Genomic DNA, 17788 nt, shown 5'->3' on the forward strand with positions numbered 1-17788 from the left:
ACTAAAACCACAGTATGATTGCTTCAAATAAACATAAACACTAAAAATATTTCAATTTTGCAAAAAAGACAATAAATTATTTAGCAAGGAGATGTCAGAAGTTAGGGAATCCATGGAGGTAGTTTAGAAGTCTGCTTAAAATTCCAAACAATTCCATGGTTTAACTGCACTTGGTTTCAGATAAAGTTCTCTTGGTTTTCCAAGTTCCCTCTTTCCCTCTCCAAACACTGTTAAGCCTTTTCTGTGCACTTGATCAGTCTTGTTTAACCTTAGAATACATTAAAAATGATCAACTAGTTGCAAAAGGGGAGTCCACATATTTATTTACTTAATGTTAAGGAGGATGAGTTCTCTCCTAGTAAGTTACAGATAACAGTAGAGTAAGAAGGTAAAATAGTAAAAAGGTAAAATAAAATAGTTATTGATGACATTATGGCTTTCACAACATATACCTGTGAAGAGATGCCCTACAGACAGCTTTGTATACAAAACAGTAGCAATACTGAGTATGAATGTTTTGTATTATAAACCATGAAAGAAATTAAAAATTCCTCAAATTTATCACCTATTTCTCTGTTTTAGTTACTGTACAAATATCATATCTGCCACGCAAAATAACCCATTTTATTCACAGGAAAACAGGTTAATTAAAGAAAGAAGACCCAAATCAAGTTTGTCTAATTCAGCTCTAAGTCTGTGACAACAAACACCTAGTGCTCGTGACATCAAAACCAAATGGCATCGTCCAGGGACACCTCTGAAGTGCTTTATGCTTGTATAATTGCAACACTGCAATTGTTTTGAGGATTTTTGTGGCTAATCATGGTGATGTAATTCTATTCAATAAAGCTGTTTGTATAAAACCCCAGGGATCCTCCATGTAAATAAACCCCTTATAAACCCCATTCATGTACTGACAGAATGAAAAAATATATATATGACTCACTCCCAACTTTTAAGCCTTTCTTCCTGTTGTCCTATCTAATCTTTATAAATATCACTGAAATAAACTGAATTAAAAGATAACACTCAGATGGAACATAAATTCTTCCGAACGGAAAAGTCTGATGGAAAAACATTAGCAAGACTCAACTAGTCAAAGATTTGATGGAAAAAAGTGTTAAAGGCTATGGTGGTTACAAACATCTCTTTTTCTGAGGAAATCTGATAGCCTACTGCACTCGGAGTTAAAAAACCCAAGAAGTTACTGCTATAATAATTTCAGAGCTGGACATGATAAATTTAAGAACATTCGCAGCTTGACTTAGGAAATATTTAGGATGAGATCATTTTTTTGGACCATGTGATTATGGAAGTCCACAAATTAAAATTTACACAAAATTAACTTCTTGTTCAACTGTTCACAAAGTACCACATTATACAATGTTGAAAATGCTATTAGTCCAAATGTTATTAGAACTATTAATTCTTATGTCAAATTGGATTTAAATGACAATGCTGTATACTCAACGTATCTGTCTGAAAGTCTTTAATGGAAAATAATTTTTTTCCTATCCATGAGCACAACAGGGCTTTTCAGAAAAATTATGAACATGAAACAACTCTAAGCATTTCAATAATTTGTAGTTGCATTTCATTCTTTAATACTGTGTATCTACCACTGTTACCAACAGTTCCTATTTTGTTTTAGAGAAAACAATATTGTGCTTTTATTGCTAAAAGCAGTATGAGGTTTCAAAGATAGCACTTTTTTCCTCCCTGGTGATCACTGAGTACCAAGAGGCCATACTGTAACAACAGTATTACCTCATCAGTTCCTAATATCTACGGAACTTATTTTAGTTTGATTAATTTTAAAATAATGTCTTACAATATGATAATTAAGAAGTATAAATTATTGTCTCAAAACGGCAAATAAAAAACCAGGTACTTCTATTGCTGGAAGCCCTTGATGCACTTCATTCTTTTTATGGTCACTTTTAATACAAAACTAACTAGTACCACCACAGGGGTTTGAAATCCTGCCTACTCAACAAGGCTCCCATAAGAGAGAGAGCAGTACCCAAAGGTGATGACATCAAGTCCCTTCCTTTTGAAATGCTTCAGGACTTTTTATGGGCTGTGGTTTTATGCTTCAAGACAGGATACACACATATAGCATACATTTCTTATTAGAAGTTACATCAGGAAACAATGACTAACAACTCTCTGGTAACAGGATGTATATGTGAGGAGTTACTGTGTCCATCTCTACATTTTCAGGCTTTTTTGGAACTGGGTAGTATTCACTAGATGGGAAAACAGCAGCATCACCATAACACATACATATTTTCATGTTATAATTATTACTTTTTTATTAACATAATAACCTAAAAAAGTATGAAGTATGTAAGGTGTTTCATATAACATACTAACAATATGATTTAAAATTTCTCCTTTGCCTTGAGTTGACCTAGTTTCAAAAGTGACTTCATTCCAAAGAGCAAAGGTTCTATCTGGTATTTCTTCTGCCATAAAATCATTCAACGGGTACAAAAATCAGAATGAAAGAAACATGTCAAGCATGAACTCAATAGCTCCACCTATATTTTCCTAAGAAAAAAAGTGATCATTGTTCTCTTTAGATTTCCTCTTCTATTTGCAAGTGGTGTCTGTTTCACCAATGAAACAAGACAGTCAGCAAGTCAGAAAAATAAATGAAAGATTTCTCGCAATTTGCAAATATAAGATGAGTACCTCACAGGCATTTTGTTTGCTATAGAAGTGTTTTTAGGGGAACAAGAGAAGTTTGCAGTTGGCTTTTCCTACCTTAAACAGGTTTTTTTTTCCCTTTAAGAACAGCAACTTTATATTACAAAGCTAAACAAAGGCAAGCATTTGGATTGTTGAAAGGAAAAAAAGGTGCTAAGAAACTTCAACTATACTAAAGTCAAACTCAATATAAACTATAAATGCTCAATATCTTTCATTTAGGTCAAATGTTTAAGTGTTGAATTCATAAGTGACTTCTCATAGTAAAACAGAAGGTTTAATACTGTTGGTGCATTTGCACGGAAAAAGGACAAATCTGATTTCCAAGGTTTAAAGCTTTCCCAATACTCACTTCTGACACAAAGAACTTTCTGCATCTACAGAATACCTGTGTATATTTGAGAAAAAAAATTAATAACCATTGCTTATTTTTCACAATAAAAACAGGACAAAATGAACAACTACAATAGGGAAAGGTCACTTGCCAAACACAGATCAAGACATTCACTGTACATGCGAAGACACACTGAATCTGAAGTGTGCACCTCTGAGTAAACTCAATATACAGATACATTTGGGCTGCACTTCTGGCAGCACAGTAATGACCCCAGTGCAATAAGCAACAACATACCAGGACAGCCTGTACTCTTTAAGAGAGGACGCAGTCCAGAACAGAGATATGGAGGAGCAGGCACCTGAAACAAGAGCTGGCAGGAGTGAGCTGATAGTGAGGGTGCCAGGAGAAACAGAGAGATAACAGAAGCACAAGCCTGACGAGCAATGAGGGAGGATGGAATACAAGCACCTGCTGCTTATCATTCCTTCAGAACCCTTATTCATTCCTTGCTTGCTTGAAGCTGTGTGGGAGATTTCCACACTCCCAAACATCAAGGAGACTCTGATGAACCAAAGACAACTGGCATCTTTTATGAAGGAGGGAGCAGACAAAAGGAGGGATCCTGAATTTAGAAGTGATAAATTTAAAAGCATCCATATCACCCTGTCAACATCCCCCTTGCCCTCTTCTGCAGTTAGACCACACCTAGGTTGTTTCCAGGACCTCATGAAGACTCTGCACGGTACTTCAAGTTCAAGAGCTGCCTGCAGCTCCACTGGAAGCCACATTTTTTGAAGACCCACAACTCAGAATCCACATCGTTCGTTGAGTGTTTTAGCAGCCATCCCCCAGAACTGGGTGCATGGTGTACTAGACAGTGGAAAACAAGTTTTCTTTCAATAGCACATTGCTCCCCACATCACCCCTGACCTAAAAGCAAAACACATAGACAGATCCTTACAGCAAGGCACTATTCCTACTACTCCAAATAAACCCTCCACCACTAGATACGAGTATAACACAGAATCTTCTTGTTAGTCCTGCACCCACAAACTTTCTGTCCCATGTAGTTTCTTTATGTCAGTTAAATTTATGCACAATCCTTCCTCAGCCTGAATATCTAATTCCCATTCTTTTCTGGCCTTTGAATAAACAGCACTGGAGGAACAAAATCAGAGAAACACATTTCCAGAGTATGACATAGTTCAGATTCAGTCATTTAGAACATGATTAAAAAAACATGCTTTAAGTGAAACAGCCATGTGGAAAAAAATGTTTGTAGAAAATTTTAGCACCACAACAATAACTACTTCAGAAATGCCAATATTCTAAAATAATTAAATTAATAAAGCCAAGAAAAAACAGTAGTACTGCAAGAAATGCCTGTGACACATAAACATGAAAAAAAAAAGGTAAAGCAGCTAACATGCATTAATCTTGTTTGAAGACGGAAAAAGTACACTACGTTACTTCAAAAAATTTGATTTGTGAACACTCTGAAATTGATGTGCACACACTGAAGAAATGTCTTATTCTTGTTTTAATTTATTTTGTTTCATTTTCTTAGATTTCTGGGTTTTCCCTCCTCTATTCCTTTCAATTTTTTGTTCCACTATTTGAGATTCTTGCATTCTGGCCTTCAACATTGCTAAGTTTTTACTGAGTAGTTACCCGCTTAAAACCACTGGTCCCTCTTCATTCAGTTCTCCCATCCAGCACTCTTTTAAATGAGCTTTCTTCTCCTTTTATGGAGGATATTCTTCTCTTTGGCAAACAAGCTGAGAAAGCTTCCAGAGACCATAGCAGTCACCTTCCCCCATTCTGAAAACACAGAGCATAGTAAAAAGCCCTCACTTTTCATAAGTATTTTTCATATATCCTCAAGCAGTCAGAACTTATCATGCAAGGGTATTTTTAAAGTATATCCAGGAAGTGTATTCAGGATTATCTCTTTTCTGGCTCTGAAAGTTTTTAAGGACATGGTTCCTAGATCAAAAATAAAGGGAAAAAATCCTATGCGGATGGGATCGAAAACATGTTTTTGGAGATGAAAAATGAGCACCATGAAGTACTAAATTAATCCACTGCACCACCTAGGAGAATATTATATCTTCAAGTACACTTTACAAGTTCCAACTTTTCCCTTCTCAACTGTAAAAACATCCTCTGCCTGTGACAGAGTGATAGGATCGCCTTCCTGACTAATCATGAGGGATACTTATAGATTCATAATACAAAACAGGTGCAAGAAATATGCACAGAATTGAACACTTAAAAATTCAGACTTCAGACAAGTTCAATTGCTGTTCTGGGAGGTCTAAATCAAGTTAGCCAGCCAGTGCCTAGAATAGTTCAACCCCCTTCAGGAAGATTTAAGTAATAAGAAGTAAAATACTGTGCCAACAGTATTTGTTTCTAACATCTCCATCATCTAAGAACAAAATAACTTACCCATTGTGAAAACCATACCTAGAAGGAGGATTTATCCTTAGTTTAATCCTAACACTGAATAAAAATTGTTTTATATAACCACATTTATATACAGTGTTTTTAGTCACTGCACTTTTATCCAAGATATAACTAGAGAAGCAAGATGACCACTAGTGATGCTTTGTGGCTGTAACCGAACACCAGGCAAGATACCTCAAATGGCCGCACACACAGGCACCCCAAAATCTCTGCTAGTGGGTTGCAGAAGCTTTTATACATTAAGGAGTGGAACTAGGTGCACAGGGAGGCCAAAACATTTGCAAAGCAACTACTTGCCATACTCACATCAACAAGTGTCAAAATCTAGGGTGCAGGAGAGAGGGAAGCAGTGCATCCAACAAGACACCCATCTCACTGTACAGAGGGGGCAACTGTCATGCTCTCCCTGGCACAGATCACAGTAGTCATCATTATAGCTACCTCTCAATTTAAAATAGCAGCACCTTGTTTTACTGATGAATGTTGCTCATTCTGTATTAAAACCATGTTTTACTTCAAAGATATCAGCCTAAGGTTTATAACAACAGCGTCTCTGCATATCCTTAGTTGTTGCAGGAAGAAACTCAGAATGATGCAGAAACAGAATGAAAAGACCTAATAGAGTTGTAAGAGCTGTCTAAATCTATGTCCTTTTGAAAACTGGTGACATGTCTTAGGAAGTCAAGAGAGAATATTTGGGAGCATTACTAATTAAAGTTAAAGCAACTTCAAAGCAATGTACAACTAGCAGACCTGACCAATGAGCAGTACTACATGTTTTTTCTTGGTCCTTTTTTTTAATTAAAAAAAAACAGCTGAAGGACAACCTCTGGCAAAATCTTATCAATTATTTTCTTTCAGAGACTGCCTCCTCCCATTCTTGGAACTCAGTTGCATTCATAAATATAAATCTTGTCCTCGAATACTTACTGCTTCCTTGTATCAGTGCACCCTTATGTAACAGTTAATATGAATTTACAACACAAAGAAATGAGACGACTGTTCTGTTGTTGCCAGCTACATATAAGTGAATGTTTTCAACCTGACATCAATATTTCTTTTCTCTTTGTACTAATCTTAAAAGTAAGGCTTATCTTGAACACTAAAAACTGAGCTTAGAGAAGAAACAGCTGAAAGGAAGTTTCAATGGAAAACATTTCATTTTAGAAGGTTTATTTCTTTGATCTGTAGATAATGCAACATTTGTTTACTATATTAAGTTTTTATAAGCCAACATTGAACTGCTACACTTCAGACTTTTCTGCCAAGACAAATAAAATGTAATTCACCATAGTCAATGTTTCTGTGCTACTGAATAAAGCCAAGTAAACAATACACTACTTCCCCATTCATTCTCCCAAACTCTAGAGAGCCTTTGTCTTCAAAACAAAACAAGAAAAAAATATGGCCACTGAAAACCCTGCTGGCAATTCACATTAAGGATTTTTAGGTCAAACTAATGAATAGTATACTTCTCTCTTTCACCCAGCTACATGGACCAGCATCCAAGAATGACCTTCAAAATGTATTTGACTAATTTGTCTCCTGTTGCTGTATTCTCACACCCCAGTCACTAGAGTCTGTGGGGTTTTATTACCTATTCAGTCTTGTAATAAGGAAGGTCCAGTGACTGCTTGCTCGCTCTTCTTCATGCATCATTCTTCTCTGCTTTATTTTCAAATTATTGAAACTGCCTTTAGTCCTCGGAGTAAGGGTCCAAATATTAAACTCATAAAACATGGGAGTGATCATAATCTCAAATACCTAAAACTTGACCTTGCTTTGGAGCAACTTAAAGCTTAAAATCCTCCTCCTTTCAAACGGAAGGAAAGAGACATCCACATTCATTAAGCAGGCTCTACTTTCATAACTTTCATGAACAACAACCTATCTTAATACAACTCTGCCAGATAATTAAACTAACATATTGATGTTTTCATCATAAACTGTTTCTTTTCATCGTACAACCACGTACTTAATTTTTATCTTCAACATAGCCACATCCATACATTTTTGGCTTAAGAGTACAGTAACCTAAGACAGCACATGCAGATGTCCCTCCAGCTACTTGGTCTGTCCTACTCTTTTTCCTTGGCTTATGCTATTAGTCCTTGCTGGAAGCAGCACACTGACTCAGACAAATCTTTACACGACCCAGTATGGCTATTCTGAGGTTATGTTCTTGTCCTGGTTTTCTTCCTGTTTTAATCAAGTCTCCAACCACCCTTTAAATCACTTCTTCCATCTTTAAATCACTTCTTCCAGCTCTCCATTAAGATTTAAAACATCAGCATGTCCAAAGAGTTGATATAGATAATTTAAATTTCTACCATTGCACCAATTTTGATGCATTCAATGAACTCCACAAAGAAAAAAAATACAAACAGTATGTAACTTTCATAGTGTTCAAAGTCAGTCTGGATCAGGTTCTGAGCAATCTGGTCTAGTAGAAAGTGTCCCTGCCCATGGCAGAGGGTTGGAGGCAGATGGTTTTTAATGTCCCTTACAACCCAAACCATTCTATGATAAAAGCCCTGTACAGAAAAACCCAACATGCAACCATGCAGGCTTTTTAATCAATTTTTTTTCTTAACACAAGGATTCTAAGTTCTTTCATTTTCAAGTATTTTAAGAAAGATGGGTCTAATTCCATAGAAGGCTGAGATTCCCTGAAAAGTAACTGCCAATTTCTTGTCCCACTGAAGTCAGCAGGAAGTTTAATCTTTAAAATTAATGTTAAATAATGTAAAGAGTTATGAAGTCCTCTATCTCCTATTAAGTCTAATTTCTGTCACATGCAACTGACTAAGTCGATGTGACTCAATCTGTTCTTTATATCTGAGAGAGATACAACAGTGCTGCTTGTTTCAAATGCAAAACAAAAAAAGGTTCAAAACCTCAAACCAAAATTCCTTGCATAAGACTTTGCATTCACGTGCCAAACAGATTTGCTTGAATTAGTGAACATAAAAAAACAAACTAACAAACCCCTCCAAAAAATCCCAAAACTAATTCCCCCCCCACACACACTTCTTTGAATTAGCCTAATGCTGTAATACCAATTTAGCTAATTGAAACTACAGAATTTTGGGGGGAATTCAGTGTGGAGAAAAATTGAATATTAAGCATAACAATTTGTGAAGAGCAACTGACTGCTGACTGATGATACTCAAAACATTGAATAAATGAATTTCCATTTTTATATTCACGAAGTTTTAACCCTGCAGGAAAGCATAACAAATTCGCTGTTTCATCTGTTTCTTGCCAGCTATATTTTGTATGTCTTTAAGAACAGATTCTCGAAGAGAACGAGATACAGTTTTTCTCTTGCAATGAAAAACACTGGCATATGCTCAGGGAACAAATCTTGGGATAAATCAGTAGGAGTGACAAGGTAATAGTAGTAAGTGGGAAGACGGCAGTGAGGAGAACATAAGCTACCAGCCAGGCCTCAGATAAGAAGAGGGGGAATAGAGAGAAATCCTCCCAGGAACCAGAACAGACCAAGCAGAATTTCTGTGACTTTGAGTTACAGTAGCAACCAAACCCAGTCTCAACAGGAAGGATCCACTTGCAAGGACATGACAGACCAGCAGAGGGTTTCTTAATTTTATTCTACGCAGTTGTTCAATTGCTTGTACAAAGTACCACCAAAAATGTAAATGCTTGTCACAAACAAAGCAGCTTCCAGACAGGAATTGTTCCTCAGTGATATGTGCAGCTAGGAACTTCTATGAAAAGCTTAAATTTGGACAGTGCAATCCACCTCCTGATGGAGGAAGCAAATAGAGGCACACTTAAGTAAAGTCATGTAGTTCCCTCCATATGTAAGAAGCAAATGCTGAGGGAGAAGTCACTGAATCCTTCTTCCTCCTAATCTGTGCCCAAAAGACCCCAACAGGAATGCAAAAAGCTCTCCAAATAGAATGGACAGATAAGAGAAGCAAAATTTTTTGTAATGGTTTGTATCCAAATCTTAAAATAGACACTGTTAGCATGTAGTTATAAATCCACACAAGACCTCTAGAAAGTAGGTTAGCACCTTCAACATCTCAGAACAAGGCACAGACAAGTTACATGAAAACACAATGCCTCTTTTAATAACTTCCATTGACCTAATCCCCTGTGTTCTATAAATACATAACTGTAGGCTTGCCAAAGTGAATGTGAAGAAGATCAAACTGATAACATACAAGATAATGAGTCAATTTATGTGTAGATTCATTCATTTGAAAAACAAATAAACATTAACAGTAATTACATCTGCTCCATGATTAATGGCAGCTGTCCAATGAATTGTTCTTGATATGAACAGTATGTAAGGGTATATTTGTTCTCAGAGCACAGATTTTTCCAGTATACAAATGTGAAAAAGATTTCTTGAAACTAATGAGTGCAGAACTGTGACTGAAAGCTCCACTCACACTGCTGCTATTCTACTGCTCCAAAAACAACTGGATTCTCAATCTATGCACATCACACAGCCTTTGAAATCCAGCATCAATCATGTTAACTGATTCTCACAAGATAAAAACAAAAGCTGAAGTTTAACATCTGCCTTCCTTGGCAAACCAATCTGAAAGTTCACGCATTTGGGAGCGTTTTGATCATCATAAATAATCCACCACCAGATGAATTGAAGGTGCTGCCTCGTTTTCTGGACAAATCATCTCAGAGTCCCTGTAACTCTTCTTCGTTTCAAAGCACTCAAAGGAGGAGGTTATAGAATTAGAGAAATTAAGAGGTTTGTGTGCAGATGCAAGGTTGTGATCTTGTTGGGACCATGGAGACAAAATACAACAGCTGATATGTTTGGTGTAATGCAATGAAGGGATACAAGTTCTTTAGGAAGGACAGGCCGGGAAGATGAGAAGGTGGGAATTGACCTCTCTGTGACAGAAAGCTGGAATGCACAGAGCTTTTCCCGGGGATAGAGGATGAGCCAGCTGGGAGCCTATGGGTAAGGACTGAATAGCAGATCAGTATAGGTGACACTGCAGTGGGGGTCTGCTATAAGCTGCCAAGCTGGGCAGAACAAATAGATGAGGACTCCTACAGACAGCTAGAAACAGCCTTGTGTTTTCAGGGCCTGGTCCTCATAGAGGACTTCAGCCCCTCTAGTATCTGATGTACAAGCAACACAGTACAGTGTAAGCAACCCCAGGGCTTCCTAGAGAGTACTGACAACAACTTCCTGACAAAAGCAATCGAGGAAACAACAACAAGTGCTCTGCTGGACCTCATACTCACAGACAAAGAATGATTGACTGAGGATGTGAAGGTAAAAGGCAGTCTTGGCTGCAGTGACCATAGATGATGGAGTTCAGGATGCTGAGAAGAGCAGGGCAAAAATCAAAATGACAACCCTAGACTTCATGAGAGCAGATTTTGACCACTGACTGGATCTGCTTGTTAGAGTCATGTGGGATAACGCCCTGGAGGGATGGGGTCCAAGAAAGCTCAAGTGCAGTCCATAACAACAAGCCAGAAGTCAGGCAAATACCCCAGGGGGCCTGAATGGATGAACAAGATGCTCCTGGACAAACTGAAACATAGAAAGGGAGTATACAGAAGGTGGAGGGAGGGACACATAACCTGTGAGGAAAAGAGGGACACAGTCCAAGCATGCGGAGATGCAGTCAGGGAAACCAAAGCCCTGGAGATTAATCTTCATCTCAGTCTATATTAGTAAAACCCATGGTTAGGAATAACACAGGCTCAAGCTTTCTTTCCCTAGCATGCCCAGAAGCCTTCTTGGACTCTGTTCCATGTAAAGTGTAAGTGTACAGAACATAGTTATCAAAATTGTATCTAGAAACTGTTCAAAGTTTCAATCAGTTATTTCCAATCCAAGTAAATTCACGTTTATAATATTTAAGTGCTGATTTGCAATAACAATCTTAAAAACTAAATTTACATCAAAATTTCATTGTTTAGACAAGACCATCTACAACAATAAAATCTGTGAACGTTATGCCCACAAATCTATGCAAACAAGAATTAATCAGGTCCACACTGACGGAAATAAAGATTCTGTATAGCTTCATGAAGACACCCCGATCATTCAGAGCATCAAAAAATAGAGGAAGACTGGCAGGAATCTCAAGTGATTATCTGTCCAACTTTCAGGCCCAGGCAAAATCTTATATACATGATGGCAGATCCACTATTTCTAAGTGCTGAACATTAATGCATCCTTAACGTTAGAAAGTAGTTTCCACTATATGACTGTGTTAGCGAATTAATGAAGAAAAGCATACCTTTCACGAATCAGCTAGCAGTACTTTCCACTTTCCAATACTAAGTATTGCTGTAGAAATCTCTTTAAGACACGGCCAATTTTTGCCCTGGCCTTCCCAATTTCCTCTCTGCATGCTCTTGCTTCAGTATGTTTCTTCTTACTTTGCATTCAGTAAAGAATTAATTTGTCCACTCTGATGTGTTATTAGACTTTTTATCCATTCCATATTAGGTTGCTTTCCATTTCTGGAGTTAGTTTCTTTCTAGAGTTACTAGCTTTCTATAATTCCTTTTTCTACTTAGGGTTCATTTTCATCTGATCTCTCAGAATTCTGTATTTAAGTGAATCTTGAGCTTTACCCAGTTAAGAGACTAGACATTTCTACAAAAAACACAGACATGACAAGAAAAAACAGACCATGTCCTTACCTGCATGACTTAAAAACACTTTAAGTCAAACTCGTATATGGCAATTACTAATCACAAGCACAGATTATTGAATAAAACATTTCTGAATTAACTGTGGGTTCATTATGAACTTCTCAATTATTCTGGACAGACAGAACACATAGTGGAAGAATTCCAATCCTAAAGAGGCAGAATGTCAAAAGAACATTTGATCTCTCATAAGTAAACCTCACCATCTTCCCAAATACTTTAAGTTCCTTGGCAACTGCCAAAAGTCAAAAAGATACACAAACATAAAAGCATCCCTAGTCATAAATTCTGATACACTTAGGGAAGTCTCTGCGTAAAGCTCTGGATGAGCTCTTTCTTTCAGCTGATCAGCTAAAAAACCTAGATCTTAAAACAAAACAAGCCAGAAATGTTTCATCATTCTAGAAGGTTAGTACAAGACTTCTGCATTTTCTTGTGGATTAAAAACTTGATTCCCTTCCCCCCTGCCATTTTGGATTACAGAGCAAAGTAGACACTGCAGTCATAAAGGAAACACTAAACATAGAAAAGATTTTCTTTGTCTTATTCAAATCAGTGCATTTACTTAGGATGCAGAACTGCTTCTTGCAGAATATCATCAGTTCCCAAAGAGTTACAGAACAGTAGCATTCCTCCTAGATAATTCTTGAAAGAATTATTCTATAAAACCTGTAAAGCATAGGATTATTTTATCCTCATGCACATTCGTATTCGTATTTAAACTTAGCCACAGTAATCACCCTGGGGACAAAAAGCCATGTTTTCACATAATGCAGAGGTCTGAAGTTAAACACAACACATTTGCATTCAGTGTAAAAAATAAAAAAAATCACTCTAGTCATCTCAGCATTTTGAAAAGCAGGCCATGTTTGGACAGGCACTCCATGCTGGACTCTTTTTGAATGATCTCTCTGTAAATTAACACTTGTCTTGCAACAGATGCATAAAATGATTGCATAACTCCGAAACATAACTGAAATATACCTTCAAGATTCATTGCATTTGGCACTGCCACATAAGGTTTAATTCTGAATAATTCTTGTTAAAGAACTGACAGCATATGAACACTGAAACAAAAAACTCAAGCAATGAACTTAGTAGCTTGTAATGTGACTGAAGAAATGAAATTACTGAATTCCATTTTTGTAAGATATTGGCTTTGTATTGCTGGAAAAATCTGAATTTTATTGAGTTTTGTATAGACTTGCTCTTTTTAGTAGGGATTTTTGTTTTGGTTTTATATCAAGGAGGATGATAAATTCTCTATTGTGTCATGGAAATGCAGTGCAAACAGTTTTGAACATTGCCAGATCACTGTCTCTTCAAGTAAGTCTTCCCAGAAACAGTGTTTTAACAAATAGTCCCGTAACATTATTTTCTACACTTTAATGAGCCTTAGCAGCAGTTCTGCAAGTCCCAACTTAACACTGATAAAAAGGAAACTGAAACCATGCATGCAACAACCCCTGAAAGTCACAGTACTTTCGGTACTATTTACAGGAGGTGCATGCTAACTACATGTTTATCTACCTGGCATTAGTGTTTTACAGGTATAACAAAGATCACCACCTTGCCTCTGTTTTTTGCACATCTTTATCACCCTACAGTATTTCTTCTGGACATTTTGTTATGTTAAACTAGCCACAGATAGTTCAGCATTTCAGTCATACACTAAATTAAATTAAGCATTAAATAAAGATTTTGAACTTCCTTGATTCAGAAGCTGTAAAGTCAAAGCCCAAGACAAATGTGAGAAACCAAACGGGTGAACTGTTATGGTACAACTGACATTTTTGGAAGAATATCATACTCTGACAGCACTGGTCTCTCCTGGTGCAGTACCAATTGCAGTAAGTAGTTTCTAGTAGCTGCTCAAAACTCATGAAAAATCAGGTTCAAGCCCTGAGAATATCTCCTACCTCACAGGTATAGAAAACTCCCTACACCTACACATTAGATCATTTTAGCAATACTGGATATTAAAAACTAGATCATCCTTTGGGCTCTTTGATATCCAGCCCATCATTATTATCATTTTGGGTTTGTTTTTTTTCCCCCAGGTCACCAAAAAGGAGGCAATAGCTTTATACACTATAGCCAGTCCATGCCCCATGATGGGGCTTATAATCATTTTGGACTAAGAATGCATTTAATTCTCACTGTTGGAATAACCCCCTCTTCCTAACTCCTGAGCTGTGACACAGCAGGGCTGCACGGGTAATTTGATGATGGCACTGTCCCCCGCCCCACGCAGATGCAGCAGCTCACAGGTTTAAGCACTTGCATGTATCAGGTGCATGGACTGCTTTTCAGAGCGGGAGATCATCCCACACCCTGCAACAACCTCCACTGTAACCAATCCAAATCCAAATTCAATTGCCTGAAACCATTTACAGGTAAAGTTGACATTAACAGCTCTAGCGCGACTTCACTCATTTCCCCATCCCCAGCTTCCTGAAAGGTCATGGTTTTAAAAGGAAATAATATGCTGGAAAAGATATCATTAAAACACTAATCAAAACAACCACACACACCCCACCACACAGCTTACAGTGGGAACACATACCTAGAAAGCTTGCCAACTAAGGCAGACCAACAGAGCTGACCGTGTACAATGTGGCTTTGTTGGAGGGTTGCTCATGAAAAACAGGCAATAAAAATGAGTAACTTATTACCACAATAGCTCAAAAATCAAACACAGTGAACTGACTGCTATAAACCAAGGGAATGATATAAGGGGAATGAAGAAACTTCTGATAAGTGAGCTATTCTCCAGAATGTTTCCAGAAGACGACAGGGTAAAGCTTAACACAACTTATGCAGCAAACTGACAGGAAGCTGTTGGTGCAGCAGGAAAAGCAGATGAAGTAATAAATAAATACATGGGTAAGGAGCAAGTCTCAAAATATACACAATGGTGTTGGTGCTTGGAGTTCAGTTTTGCCCAGTCATTTTGGGCAAGTCACGCAGACATCTCTGTAAATATATTCAGATAAAGATATTTGCTCCTAAGCACTTTAATCTCTAAAGATGAAACATTATATGAAATGTTACTATTTACAGCTTACTGCCTTCTAATGACAGCAGAAATGTGCATTCCACATTTATCATCTGACAGAATCAAATCAGAATCAGTCTTCATATATGTTTTGACAATGTGTGAACGTTAAGCACAACTCATTGTGTTATTTGGCTGTCAGGTATGATCAAAAAAAATTCAACAAAACCCCTACAGTAAAAAAACAAAAAACAAACTCCAATGAAAAAAAAACAAAAAACAGCCCTCAAAAACTTACTTGCAGTAGCGTTCCATGAATGCTGTTCTGTCGTATGCAATGACTGGTAGAGTTTGGAAGCCCCTCCAGCAAGGACAGCACTGTTTGTGGTACTTCATTTACCATAACAAATGGAACAAGGGCCTGACCCGACATCTCACGGCAACGGTACACAGGAGAGTGCCCACATCTAGAATAAAGAGAAATACCTAATTTTTGTCATCCAGCTGCAATCCACTGTGGTGGCTAAAACAAAACAAAGGGTAATGCAATGAAAACTGAAACATATTTCTCACATATCCAATACATGGTCTTTTTTCTCAGTAGTGAAAGAGTATTTTCGTAGAAACATAAGTCATACTAAAACTCTGCTGGAGGCTTTTTGTCCTTCACAAGTTCCAGTGTTTACATAAAGGAAAAAAAATTACAAGAAGGAAAAGATGCAATTATGCCATGAAGCAGGTAAGTATATTGTCCCATACCATCTTTTTTAATGCTTATGTTACTTATTATTCATATTCAAATGTATTCAACTTAAAACAGTTAAGCTCCATGTTGATAATCAGATGTTTTCATAAGAACACAACATGGTGTCTATTGAATTTTAGGCCAAATCTCCCACTTGTTTTTAGAACACATTTAAAGGCAGGAAGTAACAGACATTTCCATTATTTATAATTAGTATCTAAAAGATAAATACCTTTTTATTTAAAACTAACTGCTAAGATTCAAGACTGCATATAAAGCACAGGCCAAAAAGAATCTTTTATCTTTTAGTGTTATTAAGGATAGGAACGGGTTGTAGATTTATGAATATATATAGAATGAGCTATTCAGCTACATTAACACATTAATCAGCTGTACACTACTTCAGTAGCATGTATACTGAATTGAAGTGAATAAGAGTCCTTAATCAGCTAAATAGGTTAGGCTAAGTCTTTCAAAGCCAGTAATTCTTGCATGTGTCAGTTGTGGTAACACAGGTACGATTCAGCCACCCAGAAAACTAAGAAAGTTACTACAGGATTTAGACCAAAGGCCAAACGTCTCAAAAATGCAGTATCTGGATGAAGTTATGCTCTGATACTCCCCAGCTGATTATGATGACTCAAGAGAGATGGCCTTCCCTACTCCAATCCTCTCATCGTTTTCCTGAATTGCTTCTTATGTATTTTCGACTAACAAAATCACATGTAGTTGAGATTATCCCCTGCCAAAATGATTTTGGCCTCTCCAAAAAAAACCCCTGCAGGGTTGTGCCTACATGTTTAAAAATTAAATGAAATTAAAAACTATTCTAAGTTTTCAAATATGTCTAGCAAATTTAAATCAATACTCAAAGTGGTAGTTTACTTTAGTTCACATCAAAGAAATACAGAAAACAGTTTCCATCTTGAACCAGCAACCAAATTAATAGAGTTCCGAATACTAAGAAACTAAATAGTCTTAACTGAAATAGTAATGTTATGCCTGAAAAACATAGATCTCATCTAAAGGAACTAGAGAGCTATGCTACCCCAAACAATAGGTTTTTGTGGGAATTTTTAATTCTTTCAGTATGGCAGCATGTTCTATCATGATTTTTACAAAGACCATCTTTGCATTTTGTTTTCAAAGACTGGCTATCCTTCACAACAGAATGCTAAATCAGAGCAGTCACAACTGGAAGCTCTTCCATATGGAAAAGCTTCAATTCTGCACTGACAAGGCGCAAGACGAAATTCAGCTCAGCTCTTCCAAAAAAAACTTCCATTTTTTTTAAACAAAAACATTTTAATTCTACTGTAAAGTAAACTTAAACCAGTGAAGTGATTTGTCTGCAACCATTCCTTTACTTCTGCTAAACCATGTTTTCTTCACCAAGAGACTGGCACACGTAGACGTTCTTTCCAAACACAAGCAACACTGACTAACAAATGTCTGGTTTTTAATTAGCCTTAACTGTATACTTAAGAACGTTCTTTGTTTATGACCTTTTAAAAATCCCAAGGAATCTGACATGTCTTCATAGGAGGAGTGGAAAACAGGTAAAATGCCAGGGTTTCCTGTAACTTGTGCAAGGGTACTTTCCAACACTCCTTGCTTCAGACTGGGTTTTCTCCTCAAGCACGATGCAATGAATTAGAATGAAATTCTGTGGGGGTTTTCCTATTAACAAAAATTGTTATATATATATATAAAAATAAATGTATTATATATATAAAAATATAGTATTAATAAGTATGTTTAAATAACCTCACTTTAACTTTGTCATATTGTAAAAACTGACATCAAAGACTTATAACACATGCATATACATACATGGAGACACAGTATT

The 17788-nt window shown here is 36.9% G+C and overlaps 1 protein-coding gene across 1 annotated transcript in view; it reads right to left on the minus strand.

The window, feature by feature from the left end:
• The window catches only part of THADA (THADA armadillo repeat containing), a 160666-nt gene that overhangs the window by 74506 nt on the left and 68372 nt on the right, over nucleotides 1-17788 (minus strand). The window contains exon 29 of the mRNA XM_039386956.1: nucleotides 15493-15661. Within this exon, the coding sequence (XP_039242890.1) occupies nucleotides 15493-15661 (169 nt within the window). The remainder of the gene's footprint in view (nucleotides 1-15492; nucleotides 15662-17788) is intronic.

This window comes from Pipra filicauda, unplaced genomic scaffold (assembly GCF_003945595.2).
Source record: "Pipra filicauda isolate LSUMZ 115617 unplaced genomic scaffold, ASM394559v2 scaffold51_size4534324_pilon, whole genome shotgun sequence".
NCBI lineage: Eukaryota > Metazoa > Chordata > Aves > Passeriformes > Pipridae > Pipra > Pipra filicauda.